The 16,823-nt window shown below is 33.1% G+C and overlaps 1 protein-coding gene across 2 annotated transcripts; it reads right to left on the minus strand.

The window, feature by feature from the left end:
- Nucleotides 1-3,281: 3,281 nt before the first annotated feature.
- On the minus strand, nt 3,282-8,243 carry LOC144554866 (uncharacterized). 2 transcript variants are annotated; one of them, XM_078303222.1, is made up of 13 exons: nt 8,150-8,243; nt 7,707-7,810; nt 7,271-7,415; nt 7,037-7,104; nt 6,640-6,928; nt 6,250-6,450; nt 5,345-5,494; nt 4,912-5,223; nt 4,746-4,827; nt 4,491-4,557; nt 4,208-4,387; nt 3,748-3,808; nt 3,282-3,647 (listed from the first exon to the last, which is right to left on the minus strand). In XM_078303222.1, the coding sequence occupies exons 3-13, from the start codon at nt 7,374-7,376 to the stop codon at nt 3,472-3,474; spliced, it is 1,692 nt and encodes a 563-aa protein (XP_078159348.1). In that variant the 5' UTR covers nt 7,377-7,415; nt 7,707-7,810; nt 8,150-8,243; the 3' UTR covers nt 3,282-3,471. The 2 variants fall into 2 exon arrangements, with proteins under 2 accessions (XP_078159348.1, XP_078159347.1); XM_078303221.1 differs by having other exon boundaries at nt 6,250-6,456.
- Between the last annotated feature and the right edge of the window lie 8,580 nt (nt 8,244-16,823).

The raw sequence follows: 16,823 nt of genomic DNA on the forward strand, positions 1-16,823 counted from the left end.
GATGCATTTTCCTTGCCACGATCCTGCCCCTTATGCTTTTTCTCTTGTTTGCCCTTGTGACCAAAATTTGACTTACGCTTCTGGCCTTGCCCTCCATGAGAGCTTGAACCAGCCAAATGCACAGCAGATTCAGTTTCTTGAGGCTTGGATGCCTCAATACAATCTTCCTCAAGTTCCAGATGCCTTGCTGCATCGTTGAGAGTTTTAATACTCTCATTGTGGGTCAGATTCACCTTCATGTGTTCCCAAGTATGAGGAAGTGAACGAATCACTGCTTGAAGTTGTTGCTCTTCAGTCAAAACATGGCCAGCGTCCTTCAACTCACTAATCATATTTGACATCTCCCTGAGATGTTGCCGCATGCTATGATTAGGACGCTTCTTGTAAGTGTCAAACTTGATGGTGAGTTGTCTCAGTTTTGTAACAGAAGTTCCACCAAACTTCTGCTTCAAAGCAAGCCACATCTCTTTTGCAATCTCATGTTGCCTAAACTCACGCATCACATCATTATCCATACTGCTCAGCAATGTAATATGAGCAATGGAGTTCTTCTTTTTCCAGGACTCATATGCAGCACTATCAGCAATGTGCTTTGCAGTTGTACCTTTTTCTGGTTCGGTTAGAATATGATCCAGGACCGAAAGAACCTCTTGTTCTTCCAGGACATACTGAATTTTCATGGCCCAAATTTCATAATTATCGCCATTCATTTTTTCACCCTTATTGAGTTCTGCCACAATATTCCTAGATGCAGATGTCATTTCACTAAGAAATTACAATTAAACTAAGTTAGGACATATCACAGTTTTGATGGCTTAATACAAATTATTTAATACCTAGCATAACACTTCTAGTTTTACAACAACCGTGAAATAATTTAATAATAATAATATTTATAGATTAAAATCGAAAGATCACTAAGTTTCACAATCATCATTTAATTCTATAAATTTTATTACTATTAATTATTCACTGTGCAAAACTCCCACTGAAAATTATACATTTAATATATAATTTAAAATTATATAAAAAAAATTGTATAAACCTTGATAAACATCCGTACTGCCATAAAAAAAATTTATGGCTAATAGAAAAAATATATAATATATATAATATATATAAACAAGAATTTCAGTTTCAAAGAAAAAACTGTTTTGTAGTATATATAATATATAGAATCAAGATGGTAACAAGAAAGTTGTTCTAGAAAATTTGTGAATCAAATCTTAAAATTAATTTTTCGGAAATTCTTCAAAAAATCTGAAAATTTCTTTACAGTTAATTTTCGGAATATTTTCAGAAAACTGAAATTATTTAAAGAAAATAAAATCAGAAAATTTTCGGAGAGAAAAAAAAATCAATTATAACAGATTTTACGTGTGTATTAAAACCAGAATACATGCCATAACTAGTGCTCTGATACCAATATTAATTAATTGATAGAACTTACAAATTACTCCGTTAATCTTCGTGCGGAAGCGGATCTTGCAAGCGTAGCAGTATCACTGGTTCTGCAAGGAATCACAAGCCGAAGCCGGAAGCCCTGCGTTTTCCACGACCTAAAACCTTCACCTTAACAGAGTGCTTTTCTCTCTTTCTTGACAGTCTCTAATTTCGGATTTATTATCAGATTAGAGTCAGAGAGAAAATGATATGCATAGTTTATATAAAACCAATGCACCTTTTCTTAATGGGTTGGCACCTCTTCATAACGGGTCGGGTTTTTAGTTTCCCATAATGGGCGTACCCTTTATTAAATCCAACACTTTCACTTTCACTTTTGTTTTTATTACTTTTATTTTATGACTACTTTATTATTACTTATCTTTATTGTTTGATTGTGATTGGGTTTCATTTTTAGCCTACCTGAACTCCTTTGGGACTAAAAGCTTGATTGTTGTTGTATTTGGACATAACCAGCAGTTCTCATATTTGTATCTGATCGACAACCAACCTCCTTTGACATTGCCTGCTATGATAATTCCTCTTGTTCCCTGGCCAACCCAATGAATTGATGATAGAAATCGGGTTTTAAATTTATAACCAAGAAGAACAAGCATGGTACCAATATCAGTACCGATCACGGAGCAAGCATCATCCAAATTGAGCTATAAAGTAATTAATTCAATGATTACAAAAACATTCTAAAGAACTCAAGGACGTTAAAACCATAAAATAGATTAACCCAAAAGGCTCAAAATGTGAAGAACCCAAACTCCTCTTATCACATCGATCAAACATGACTGAAGAAGATGGTGGCGTCTGGTCTAAACCCTTTTTCAAAATTGCAATCAAACAATATGCATGCATAACTTAAGTACTGATGAACTGATAAACTTTGTAAATACACCTGCTCCTTGTCATAATCTAATACGTAATCAAGAAATTTATTGACGTTGCTAATCATCTCTTCATGTTTATATATTGATTGAGCCTCAATCAAAACTGTATACAGCAGAGAAAATAAAGCAACATGCATTAATTGTCACCTGTAATAATATTGCTATTGCTGTTGCTGAACAGTCTCATCACAGAATTCAACGAAGCGAGCTCTTGTGATTTCTTAATGGTTTGTGCTAGATGATGAAGTGGAGAACAAATTGGATTTTCTTTATTTGCAATGGACATGAGCCTAAGGTCTAGTGTACTTATAAATGGGCTTTTCAACAAAGAAAGGTTAAATAAAACTGAGCCTAATTAAGTAGTTGTTCAATACTGGTTCATCTTTGTTTGTTACATAATTCTTCCCTGGAGTTTAGAGTTTAGATGGCATAAGAGCAAACAGGAATTAAGTACCAAAACTATATTAAATTCATCCATGCTCAAGTGTTTGGCGCTTAATTTGGCATAAAAGCAAAATTGAATTTCATGGTATCATTTTCAACGGTTCAGTTATTATGGACAAGTAAACTTATTTTCAAAACTGCTACAACTAGAGACACATTTCTCATGTATAGGCACACTTACTTCTAGCGCATTCATTCCATGTATCAAGTCAAATGTAAAAAGAGAAACTTGTAGAGCCCAAATTCAGCAATTTTACTTAGTTCGTTATGGACTGAAATAAAATTATGAAATGAAGAGAGAAGAAAGCAGCTCTGGGCCTTCCTGGCTCCAGTGGTAGTGTGGTACACACAGCGCTACAGTATTTTTGTGTTAAATAGAACTGCATCATTTGCTTCTGCCCTTCTTCTTTTCTATGCCAGTCGTGCAATATATCTATTAACAACTATACATATACATATAAATATGTCATTCAGAGAGTAATCATGCTTACTTAAAAGAAGACTGACTAATAAGACAAGTACATCCATTAACATTGCACCTGTCATGATTAGCTATAGTTAATCACATTTCCTAGCATAATACTGCAATTCCCAAAATGACCTTACACCAAACACTTAACTTAAACCCCTGTAAGTTGTAAGCAAGCAATTAGTCATCACCAAAAACTCTTAAAATATGTATCAGTTAGAAAGCAAGACCGAGTCTTTTCAACGCCTTAAAAATGTCGCAGTAATAATTCCAGTGTGGGTGCTGATGTGATGTAATAGCGGATTGCCCAATTGGGTTTTCCTTCACAAATCCTGGAATATTCTCAACTACAGCTATTTTTTCTAAATATATCCTGATTTCTCCTCCTCTACCTGCTCATAACAAATTATCAATTATAAGAATTAACCAATAAGATCATCCATTTATTGTTAACATTTATTATTTTGCAAATAAAACAAGTAACAAACTAACCCAAGGAATTGTCCACTTTGTTGTTGAATGTGTATGGATATGGAAAAATTGATGTGTAAGGCTGCAATAAAAATTTAGACAAATATTAATTAGAGGCTATTTTAATAACCAAAAAACTTAAAATGGGATATCTGCATGTACTGTCCCTATAAAAATGGTCAACAAGGTGTATTTTGTTAAATATTGACAAATTAATCCTTCATACTAGGTTTGGAAATTATGAACATATGTGCACCAATTGTGATCATTTTTGCTTTACTAATCCTTGACTTTCACATCTTGTAAATAACCAACAGATGCTAATGCTAATGGTTATATAAACTTGTACTCGGTAAGATGTTGAGATAAATTGCAAATCAAGTGAAGCTGTTGGTATTCTCAGCTGCTGCTGTAAGTAAAAATAAGCCAAAAAAATGAAAAGAAAGAAAGATATAAAAGGGCTGTAGGTTAAGTAACATACAGGGTTACACAAGGCCTTGCAAGGAGAATCGTCGACAAGAAGAGTATTAGATGGTGTAAATCGCCCATTTTTCCATGGCAAATCAGCTTCAACCTTTTCCCATAGTTTGTTTAATTCTTTAAAAAACAAGGGCTTATTTTCCACGGTTTTGAACTTTGTATCTGTGCATTTTGATTGGTCCTGTGAGTAATCAAGGCAAATAAAATTAAAAAAATAACAATACAACTCAAGGAAGAGAATGTAAAACATATATAACTGAAGACCGTAAATAAATGTTGTGTACCCAACAAAATAGTAGCTTATTTTTCATTTCTCCAAAAAGATGGTGGACAGCCTCCTCTAGCTTATGTCTGAAGAGTCAGAATAATAAATAATAAAAAATTATTAGTAGGAAGATCACATTATGGGGAGGCATCAATCGGCCTTTTGAGTGTTGAAAATGAGACTAGCCGAAACAAAACTAGTATTGGTGCTTTATGAAAAGAAAACACATACCTGTTTCTATATAATATTTATATAATTCAAAGATTGAACTTACTGCTTTCTTGATGACCAAACTCCAACTTCAAAGTTTGTGAAACAAAACTTGAGAAAATCAACACAGAAGGGCCTTTTGAAACCTAACAGACATAAAAGAAAAGAAAATTAATACCAAGTAAATACATTATAGTATAAGAATTAAAGAGTAATAATTGTTTTTTTACCTAATTTCCCGCTAATCTCGAAATCTGCATATTGTTGATATTTATAATTTGAAGTAATATCAACTAATATCCCATTTATATCAATAACTAGGAGATTTTTCTTGCATGGTGGCAGCAATTCTTTGCACAGAAAGACATTGCTACCCGTAGAAGAAACTTCTAGTTCTAGTTGTACCTCTGCGGCCATCTCATTAATGGCAGCTTCCTTTGGATTACACTCATGGCATGATGGCATAGTATCTTTTTCATCACCTTTTCTTTTGTTTTTGGTGTTCTCTCCCTCATGACTGCCACTCCATGTGTCTTTTTCACCTGTTTGTAAAAAGGTAAATGTTAATTCAAGACACAAGTATGACATGTTTGCTCATTGTTATATATATATATATAATGGTGGGCTGATTGGTATGGTAAGAAAGACCTTGTAATCACCAACCTAGTTTCTCTGCTTTCTCCTTGTGTGAAAGTGAAACTTGATTTCTATCTTCTACTTGAGGTTTATCCTTAATGAGTTCTGGGGACTCAGAATCATGCCTCGAGTTTTTTCCAATTATGTCTTTCTCTTTCTCCAAGCAAGCTTCAGAAACTACTATATTAGCAAAATTAGTCAATTTTCACCATGACTTGTCACTAAATTGATTTAGCTGAATTTCTATTCTTTTTTTTTTAAATCGGGCAGTGGCTGCCAGATGATTGCATTTAATAAAATTGGATCAAGGGTTACAACAGTTTCCCATATGCATGGGATCACAACATACTACAAGCATCTCAATATAAAAAACCCGTTCCAAACAAGACCTTAGATCCTATATATTATTTACAGTGTAGCTTCATGTATGTAATACCTATAGCAGGAAAGGAAAGGTATTCAATTCATCTTCAGGTTTCTTCTTCGCTGGTCCTTCTACACACACACACCTACTTAATTTGGTTAATTAGCATCTTAATCGCATCTCATTTTCATCTCTTCCTTGATCAGCAATTTGGTTGATTTTGTGTATATTAATTGTACTAGGATTGCAGAAATCAAAAGGTATTGTGTCTAAAGCATATTTAGGCTTTAAATGGGATCTAGGCAAAATTAAAATTGGTAAAAGCCAATAACTAACTTTTCATGTTTCATCACCGGTCAGTGCTGAGAGTTGGCATACCAACCACAGACGGGCAATTCAAAATGTTGTTTTAGTTGTATCTGGTTTTTTTAAAAAAAACTTGTATTTTTTAGAGCAACTAGGATGTAGCTCAGATGGTAGAGTGCTCTCTTAGCATGCAGTTTAGGACTAAAGGGTTAGTTGTTGTTGTGTTTTTTTCGAGCAACTGAAATTCATAACAATCTTTTACCTGGAATTTCTAGGGACGACTCAAAATCATGCCTGGATTTCTTTCCAAATATGTTTTTCTCTTTCTCCAAGCAGAGAGGGAGAGGTGCTTCTTTAATATATTTTTGTTCACAAACTGCTACATCATTAGTTTTTGTTTTTGTAGATTCTCCCTTCTCGGCATCACAATAGCAATCATTTGATGGTTGATTTTCCCCATGACCTGTCACTAAATTGAATTGAAGGTATGTTACTGATAGTAGGAAAGGAAAGGTATTCAATTCACTTAAGAGATTTTGATATGATAACAAAATTTAAATGAGCACGTATGAACAAGTATTAAGTTGTACATTTAATTTCTAAAGGAAAGTTAAGATAACTCTATAAGATAGACTAAAACAATTTGTGCTACCTTGAAACTCTTCTTCTCCTACTTTTCTCGATTGTGTTGGTCTTACAGTGGTAGTATCTTCAAAAGACACAATATTTCTCATGCGCTTCTTCTTCTTCTTCTTCTTTAAAGAAGTATTTACAACTTCTGTTGGGCTAGCAAAGCAAACAACTTGCTGCTTATCAGTATCAGTATGAGGTCGCAATTGAGTCGCCACCAAAGCTTTGAGAAAACAGCCCCCCTCCATCTGAAGGACAACAGAGATCGACAGGGTTTCCGAAAGGTGGTAATCTTTTCCTTGCCACTGTGCCTGCAAGGCCAGGCCAGGCCATATGTATATAAATTAAATCAAATTACATCTACAGCACAACGCATCACAGCTTAAAAGGTAAAATAACATAACAAAAATATGACCCACAATAAGAGCCTCTATGTTGATTTGTCCAACTTCAGGGAAGCAAAGTCCATGCTCACTTACAAACTTTCCTGATCAAAACAACACAACTTTCTTGTTAGAAATGAGCTATTTGTAAAGAAAAGCAATAACAAAAAGAATGCATTTAGGAATTATAATAGCAACAAATCTGAGAGATAAATCAGAAATGAGATTGAAAATTGTTTGAGTAGATAGATTCTGAGATGAAGTGGGTACTTTTGACAGAGGCAACGGTGTCATGGGGAGAGACAGCTATGGCCAGATGAGTGTCGAGAGAGGTATCAACAAAAACCGGGACAAGATCTGACCTCGCCATCACCATTGGAATGCAGGCCTTTAAAAAAATAGTCTCTATTGCTGCCTTTAAAAAAAAAATCCAATTTCACAATTGAAAAAATCAATTGCTGCCTTTAAACTATTTCATCTATTGTTGCCTTATAAAAAATATACAAATAAAAGACAACACACTTAGAAGAAGGCTTCCCCAAAAATTCAGTACCATCAATTCATCATCAATACCAACAAACAGAAATTCAATTGATATTATTGAAGTAAATGACACAAATTTCAGCACTTCACATCCTTATATATACCTACTCTCTTTATAAGGATGTTGCTACAAGTTTCAGCACAATTCAATTGATATACTTACTGTTGGTACCAAGACAGAGGTTGGAACCTTCTCCCACCTTCACACTCAAGTTCAGTTTGCAAAGGTCAGGTTAGATTGTAAGAGCATTCAACTCTCCATGCAACCTGTGAAAAAATAAAGAAAAAATGTCTAAATTAATATACAACTTATTATAAAAAAATAATAATTTAGAGAAGAAGGTGGTATATACGACACTTACTTCATCATATTATCAACACAACTGTCATCAGATGTAAAGTGTTGGGATAGCCATATAATATAAGGTATCATATATACAAAAGTTCTTTACATAGTTTGAACCTTCTATTTCATTAATGTTCTTCTTCTAAAACTAGCATATATACTTTCTTCTTCACTTGTATGATTCTATCATAAAAATTTGCTGAATCAAACAAACTAAATACAAGACACGAGATAAGTAAAGATAAAATAAATGATGTTACCTTGTAAAGCTACAATTCTCTCGTCTCTTGTTGCTTGCTTATTTGATCAATTAATATTTGTGACTCACTGACACATTGGTTTTCAACCTTTTTCCTGATTAAGAAAAAGCATAGTACCTAAACATTAGCAAATGTTCCATATTGTGCCAAGATATAGAAGTAGATCTCAGTTTATAGTTTTGTTTGCAACAAGGAATAAAATAGGATATCATATCTAAGCTCAGTTACAGTATTGATGGTGGGTCCCTATCCAGGGTTGAGGGAAAGTAGTAGATTGAGGCTAAATTACGCGTCTAACTAAGAAGACCAAGGGTACTGTACCCTCTCTTTAGTCTTTACCTTAGCAGCTAGCCTGGGTTCAGATAAGTAGATGGGGCGGAGAGGCTGACATCGCCATCAACCTTGAATTGGAGTGCTACATCGTACAGAGAGAGAGGAAAAGGGAAAGTGCCCCCATTCATTCAAATTCCAATTATTTTAGGCGAACCCAACAAATTTCAAAATCCCCACAACATAAGTCCCAGTGACAAGGGAATATTAACAAGGCACAGTCCTTGTGTTTATAATATTTTCGTTTCCAATTCTCTGTTACTAGAAAACAGATAAAAGAATGGAGCCAAAAGCCAAACAAGTCTATTTTCCGCAATTCAACTCAACACCGAGCACAAGGTTGGTGAAATGATGGCTTACCCGAAATTTGCTCCAATCGTGAAATGGGCCAAGGTCGGTACCGAGGTGCCCAACCGCTGCTTCTCGAGCAGATGCCAACAACGAGAAATGAGAAAAGGGGTTAAGGGTTTAGCAACTCACTTGAGTGAGAGCAAAGAGGGATCGGTGGAGGGAAAATGGTTTAATGGAGGGGATGGGATGGGACACAGCTGTAATACAAATTGAGAGAGACGAACAAAAAGAGTGAGGATGTGGTTGCGTGGCCTTTAGTGTGGCGAGTCGTTTTGTTTCCTTTCTATAATCAAATTGTTATTGTAAATTCAATTTTATTTTTTGGTAATAATATATTTTGATTTTTAGAAAGTTTTATAATAATATTTTTTTTTTTAAATTTTAAAAACTCTGTGTTTATTTTCTGAACGGATGCATTCAATATACTGAAGGTTTATTTTGTATTTTTATAAAAATATATATATTCAGCTATCTAAATATATTAGTCAATCAAAATAATTAATAATGTGTTAAAAAATATGTTCCAGAGTCGTTAAAAGTTTCAAATAAAATATAATTGTTAAAATTATTCAACTCAACTAGACAAAAATAAAAAATTATAAATAAATATGAGCTAAGTCTCCGAGACAATGGGAGCGCAATCTATTTCAAATTTTCAACTGATGAAGCCAGTATGAGCAGAGGCATACCGCATACGTAACGTAATGCGTTAGTGTTACAAATAAGCTGTTATATATATATATATATAAAAGAGAGGTTCAACCAATTTGGATTTTGGTGTGATTTGGGATCTCTTTTGATGTACGTGCAGGTATAGAGGCAGAGGGAATTACGTACGGTGGAGTTTAGAAATGGGGGGTCTAATTTATAAAGAGGAATGGTTATAAATAAATTTTAATATGGGGGGTTCAACAGATATTGTTTCTTATGATCGTTTTTGAGTTTTACTTTTATTTCAATTAATTAATATAAAAACTATGACACGAGCAAAACCGCTTCTTAAAGAATTATAGAGTGATACCGCATGTATTACAATGTATTTAAATTTTATGCAAAGTAAAGTAAAATAAAGTAACATAATATTTTATGTATTTAAAGTAAAATAAAGTATAGTTATTAAATGAAAATTAATTGGTACAATAACATATCTTGAAAATTGTGTCAAATGAGTTCAATACTTTAATAGAAATTAAAGTATCCAGGTAATAAAGTCTATTCATTTACAATTGTAGTATTTTATTTAAAGTACAATATTTATAACTTCCAGAGTTTCAAACAACTATGGCTACAATATTTTTATTTTAAATGAAATAAATTTTAGTACTGGACAGTTTAATTAGTGGTTACTAATGAAAATATGGTATTAAATAGAATTGAATCCTAATTTAGTTGACTTTAATAGAAATGGTGAGAGGCTTCGAATAGGTTATATGTCCAACAATTTGAATTAGTTCAAAATTTGTTCACTATCTGAAAAATAGAATTCTTGTATAAAATTAATTTCAAGATTAATATAGAGTTTACCACTAGAGGCGTAGCGGAAATCTTCGAGTCATAATAGTAGTCTTCTTCTCTTTTCGATCTCGTGTCAGATCTACGCAACAACACAGCAACCACATCTCTAATAGTATCCACACTAACAAGTCGAAAACCAACAGTCAATCGGTATGCTAGAACTGATTTGAAAGGCCCGTCTTTTTCTCTTTCTTTCTCTCTTTCATTTTACGAAATTAAGTGAACATAATCACTAACCAAAAATTGAATGTTGTCACATATTTATAACATAATGCACTAGTTCGTTTGAGCATGTTCATTGACACCAATTCGTTTGAGCCTTTTCAAAATATCTTATTCTGATGGAACATATCGGATCAGATGAGAGCAGAAATTCGGACCCAGCCCAATAGACTTTATCCATATTATAACTTTATAATTAACTATTAATATGGCACAAAATATTTTGGCTTACAGTTCTAACAGCTAGCTTGTCAGCTCGCGAGCGAGCTAGGCTCCAGCTCAAACTTGTTGATTTTGGTTCGAACTAGTGATGAGCTGGGTCATTAATAGCTCGGTCTACTAACGAATGAGTCACGATCGATTCATGAGCTACGAGTTTTTTTGCCACCCCTAATTAGATGCACCTATAATTTTAATTTTTTTTATTCTGAATATATATATATATATATATATTTTAATATATGTACCGTAAGAATTTGGTGTACCGTATACACTAGAATTATCAAAACATATTTAGAAGTGTAACACTTGTAAATTAATATGCGAGCCCTGATAGAGGAGAGTTCTAAATATGTACCATAAGAATTGGGTGTACTTATTTTTTTCATCCCTTCACCTTTTTGAAATTCTTAATATTAACAAAATTTGAAAATTTTGACAGCAAACAATGTTATTATTTATATAAGCATAATTTTCTTTATGAAATTTTGTCATTATTTATATAAGAATTTATAACTTGGGAACAAATTACATGAACATCCATAAATTAACTGTGTATCTACGTTGGGACTTTCTTGCAAATAGCCTTGATTAATTGGTGGAAGTTTGGATACGCTAGCTAGCTAGCTATTTGATATTAAACAAATATTTAAGCTGTACTGAGCTGAGGACTCACCCAATTACGAGTTACGAGGTAGCTAGCATTTGACAAACTTATTAAAAGTGCCTAACATTATTTTTTAAAACAAACAATTAAGCAATAGAAACCCCAAAACCTCTTTCATCTCATATTCTCATCTCATCTCACGTGCCTTTGCCATACTCCCAAAGTGATGAATTGATGCCTTGGATCTCTTTGCTGTCATGGTGTACGTGCATTTTCTACAAAAATTATATTAATTGCAGGTGATGCATTTGTTTGATTTATACTAAATTCATTTTGTCTATTCTAATCTTATACATAATAAAGGTTACTTTCCAATTATGTTTAGATCATGTGTTTCATCTAAATTAATACGAAAAATGAATAAACACAAAATCACCGCTAAAATACATCGAGCCGTAATATTAATTATTATGCTAGTGTTTTAAATTAATGTTATTCTTGTGTTTTTTCAAATTAAGAATTAATGTTTGTGTGATAAAATTATTATAGAGGAAGCTGAAGCGCCTATATATATATATATATTGGTATTCTAAATTAATTAATGTTGTAATTTGTAGCAATTTTTTTTTTTGTTTATTAAGGCAAATGGAGATTCTTGATATTCACAACTGCAAATTAATATCCCTCCTTCAGCTACAACTACGATGAGTTATTAATTTTGCTTAAATATTAATTAATAATTGCTAATTTCTAATACATACATGCGCAAGTAATTAATGCAATTAATCAGCAATTTGCGTCATTTTATAGAAGTTCCTAAATCGCTAAAAATGCAATATTTGAATTATAGCTGTAAATACAAATACAAATACAGATACATATACAGATAAATATATATAGAGCTAATTATACAATAAATATTTGAATTTACTAAATCAAAACATGCAGTATACAGAGATAGGATTGCCTGCTATTTTATATATTCAAAGCATGCTGAAGGAAGAGGTTATATATATATATATATATATCAAGAATTAAGGTAGCTCTACTTCATACACACACACACACTCTCCAAATACAGTTCCCCCAAAATGCATTTCTCAATATCAGCAAAATAAAATAAATGTAGTTCGCAAAACATAAATAATAAAAGAAGTATACTGTATATATACATGTCTATTATTATTAATCTACGACTTTAGATGTTTGTTTTGCACATTTATGGAATTTTGAATGCAACACGTACAATGAATTAGAGTTTTGTATTAATTAATTAATTAATTAATTATAATATTCTCTGGAGACCGCAAACTAATTAAGTGCAAGTTCAATTTTTTTTTGTAGCAAAATTAATTAAAATATCGAAATGAAGATTTTGAGGGTTTATGATGATAGATATGATCAAGTTAAAAACTTGTACAGGTATAGAAACGGGTGAGGTGGTGGAGATGGAAGTGGTTTTTCATATGTAATTAATTGTCTATGTATTGATTGATTGATTGTGTTGGGAGTTGAAAAAAGGACACAAATAGCAGAGACGCTAGAGTCAAAGAGGAGTAGATCAGACTTCAGAGGAGCATTGTTACTTATTAGTATAATAGTTATATTATATTATAGTAGCTTTTAGCTACATCGATGCATGAGGGATGAGATCAGAATCAGATGAGAATGATACACTGCCGTCTGCCGCTGACCGCCTAATCCCATAATCATTATGCTACTGCTAGCTAGGGATGTCGTCTTTTATTTTTATGTATACTACCAACAGTGTATGAATAAAACCCGTTAAGGGTATACCCGCCCGTACCCGCCCGTACCCGCCAGCTAGGGTACCCGTGCCCGAGCCCGGGTATGGGTCGGGTACTCGGGTATGCGGGTACGGGCAAAAATCGGACCGGACCCGTTATTTTGGACCAATACCCGACCATACCCTACCCGAGTTTACCCGTACCCGACTAAACCCGTACCCGTATACCCGAGTTACTGTTCATCCCATTTCAAAATTCAAAAATTCTGATTTTTTTCCCTCCAAACCAACAAAAAAAACCAGAAAAAAAGGAAAAAACCAGAAAAAAACCAGAAAAAAACCAAAAAAAACCAAAAAAAACCAAAAAAAACAAAAAAACCAGAAAAAAAAACAGCAAAAAAAAAAAAATAAAATAAATACCCGTACCCGCCCTACCCGTACCCGTACCCGCCTTACCCGTCAAGGGTACACGGGTAAGGGTATAGGGCGGGTAGGGTATGGTTTTTGAAAACTATACCCGCCATACCCGTACCCGAATACCCTTCTACCCGAGTATACCCGTACCCGAGTTGTACCCGTACCCGAGTCGGGTATACCCGGGGTACCCGTACCCGCCCGAGTATTAGAACACTAACTACCAAGAATCAAGAATCAGAATGAGATAGACTATACATGGTAAGCGATGAGACTCTCAGCTAGGGTTTTCATTGGGTTCGGTTCATTCCGTTTTGAACCCAACCGAATTATTTTGGACTAAACAGTTTGGTTTTCTCCGTTTAATGGTTCGCTTTGATTTTTAAAACTGAATTATAACTTCAGTTCAGTTCGGTTTAAAAATTTTCAAAATCGAAATAATCAAAAGTACCAAACTTTTTATATATTATGAATTTGGTCCGGACTGTCCCGGTTTATTTCTTAATACCTTGATTTATTTATTAATTAATTGTTTTAAATACTTTGGTTTATTTCTTATAATCCCAATTTATTTTTTAATACCCCAATTTATTTCTTAATATACTTCGGTTTATTATAAATCAATTGTTTTAAATAAAAAAATTAATATATTTCGGTTTGAACCGAACAAATCAAAATAAAACTTTGATTCGGTTCTATTTTTGAAACCGAATTATAACTTCTATTTGCCTAATTTGGTTCGGTTTCAACCAAACCGAACCGATGAACACCCCTACTCTTAGCACTCTTCAATAATATATAGCCTTTGGAAAATTTTTTATAAACCATAATTGAAAAGAATAATTTTATTAAACTAACATTATTATTTTTTTTGAACGGAAATGATAATTAGGTATGTATTAGTTTCACAGCTTTTCACATCAGCAGCCACATAAAAATCTGTAAACGTCTTTGGACTAAAATGACATTTCAGTTTCGTATGGGTGTTACACCAACATGTTTTTCTGAAAATCTGTGAAACCAATATGGACTGAATTGTCATTTCAGTCTCAGAAAAGAAAAAAAAACTAACGGACCGAAATAACATTTTAGTTCTTATAATTTTTGTAAAAAAAGAAGTAATCATCTTGGTTTCATAAAATTAATTTTTTCAATTATGGTTTATAAAAAATATTCTAGCCTTTGCCCTTTGCCGGTTGAGTGATATTGATTACCAAGGTTCTAAATAGCGATTATCGCATTTAGAGGAAAAGCTAAAAAAATGAATGTATCGTGTATAGCCTAGCTATAACAAAAACTATCATACATAGCGTTTTTGTTTTAAAAAAATATATTTTATATTTGTACTAGTTATCAACATTATCTAAAGTTTCATAAAGCAATAAGTAACACAAAATTGATTAAGGAATTAAAATATTCATATTGAATAAGTACAAAAACTAAATTGAAACTTAAGATAATGTTGATAACATTAATGGAGGGTAATTTGCCATTTTGCCTGTTGTATTCTAACCTTAAACCCAGCTTCATGCTGCTGGTTTAATTTTTTTTATTAGATGTTTTTTTTTCTTAAAAATGTTATAAAGAAGTGAGGTGTTATCGTACGTATCTTTGCGTACTATACACCGATGAGAAGATGAGAAGGTGATAGTGCCTCCCAAATCCCAATCGACTGGTGCAGATCGTAGTTTTGCGTACTATACACCGAAAATCTATTCCCCGCAAGCCCGAACATTCATCTATGGGCCGGGTTAGAATTTAATCTTTACATTCAGTGTACGTCGCGTTTCTGGATCAATACTTTTATATTTTCTTTTGGGAAAAAGTTAAAAAATACTGAAAATGCACTTAAAATAATTGCAAGAGGTGGCATATGAAAAGGTCACTTTTTTTATTGAACTTTTTTCTTTTTTTCTTTTTTTTAGGATACGATACAGGTGATCAATGGGAAGAATATACTCTCATTATGTCATTTTGATGGCCTGGATGTTGGTTCAGCTGTGAGTACATATATGCTGCTTCCTCTAAAAATTTAAATTTTATGTTATTTTTGTGGTGTTACTGATACCCAAATGGCCCCGTGCGCTCCACCTCGGGCTGGATTGACCCGGATTCGAATTGGAGGGTCTGTACCTAAACTCAAAAGTTTGTTTACTTTAGGGGATCCCGACCCAGAATTTGTGGGTTATTATTTTTAAGTGTTTCTAGATTTTTATTTGTCAAAGTTCTGTCATACATCAATAGACATTTTCAGAATGGCTGACATCTTAGCTATTTATTTGTCAGCATAAAATTAAACAGTACTCAAACGTGAAGCATTTCATCCCTTTTTTTTTAATTTTTTGGTTCTCTTTTGTTTTGGTATATCTTGTTAAACTGTTAGAAGTGAAACTTAAGCTTAGTTAAATCAGTGGAAATATAAATCAATTGATTTATTTTTATCTAACAGAAATATCACCAAGGACAAACATAACAATATAAACACATTCCACATCATCACCTGTTACATAAGAGTGACCCAAAAACAATAGCTAGCATTTGATTTGGTCACCATGCTTTAGACATAATTAAAATCATGTGAACACAACACACGGCTATCATATTTAGCTCCAACAAAACTACTTAATTAAATCTAACAATCCTTAAACAACGTGACTTAAAAAACCAAATAAACAAGTAATTTATTTCAAATCCTCTTTGCTGGTAACTTGAGATCGAATACGGTGTTTATCAGTCTAAAAGACCCAAGCGGCCCAGCCCAAAGGTGCTTTTGTCTCTCTTCATTTCATAATTTTATTTTGCTAATACTTTTGTTCCCAATCTACTTCAAATATTAAATTGATTTTATTTTTTCCATAATACTTTTTCTAATTACTACAAGTGAAATGCATTTAGTATTACTTGCGCTTAGTGGGGCTGAGCACAAATTTATAAATGTAAAAATATCGTAATTGATGCATATGCATGCAGAGTCTATATACTTTATAGAGCAGAGCACACATGAGCTTTACTAGCCATCATTTCAGGCTAGTTGTTGTATCAATTGGATCGGCAACATATATACCTAGAAAATGAAATCCATTAACAACTGGTTTTCATTTTGACCCTAGCTAGCTAATTGTTGCTCAAAACACAAAATCAAACTCCAAAATATGCAATGCAAATGCAAGCTGATCTCTGTCCTAACCTAGTAAAGACGTCTTCTAAGCCTAGTGGCAATGGAACCAGAAAAAAATAGATTACCAGCATGCCCCTTTCCTTTCTTTCTC

This window comes from Carex rostrata, chromosome 5 (assembly GCF_964058835.1).
Source record: "Carex rostrata chromosome 5, lpCarRost1.2, whole genome shotgun sequence".
NCBI lineage: Eukaryota > Viridiplantae > Streptophyta > Magnoliopsida > Poales > Cyperaceae > Carex > Carex rostrata.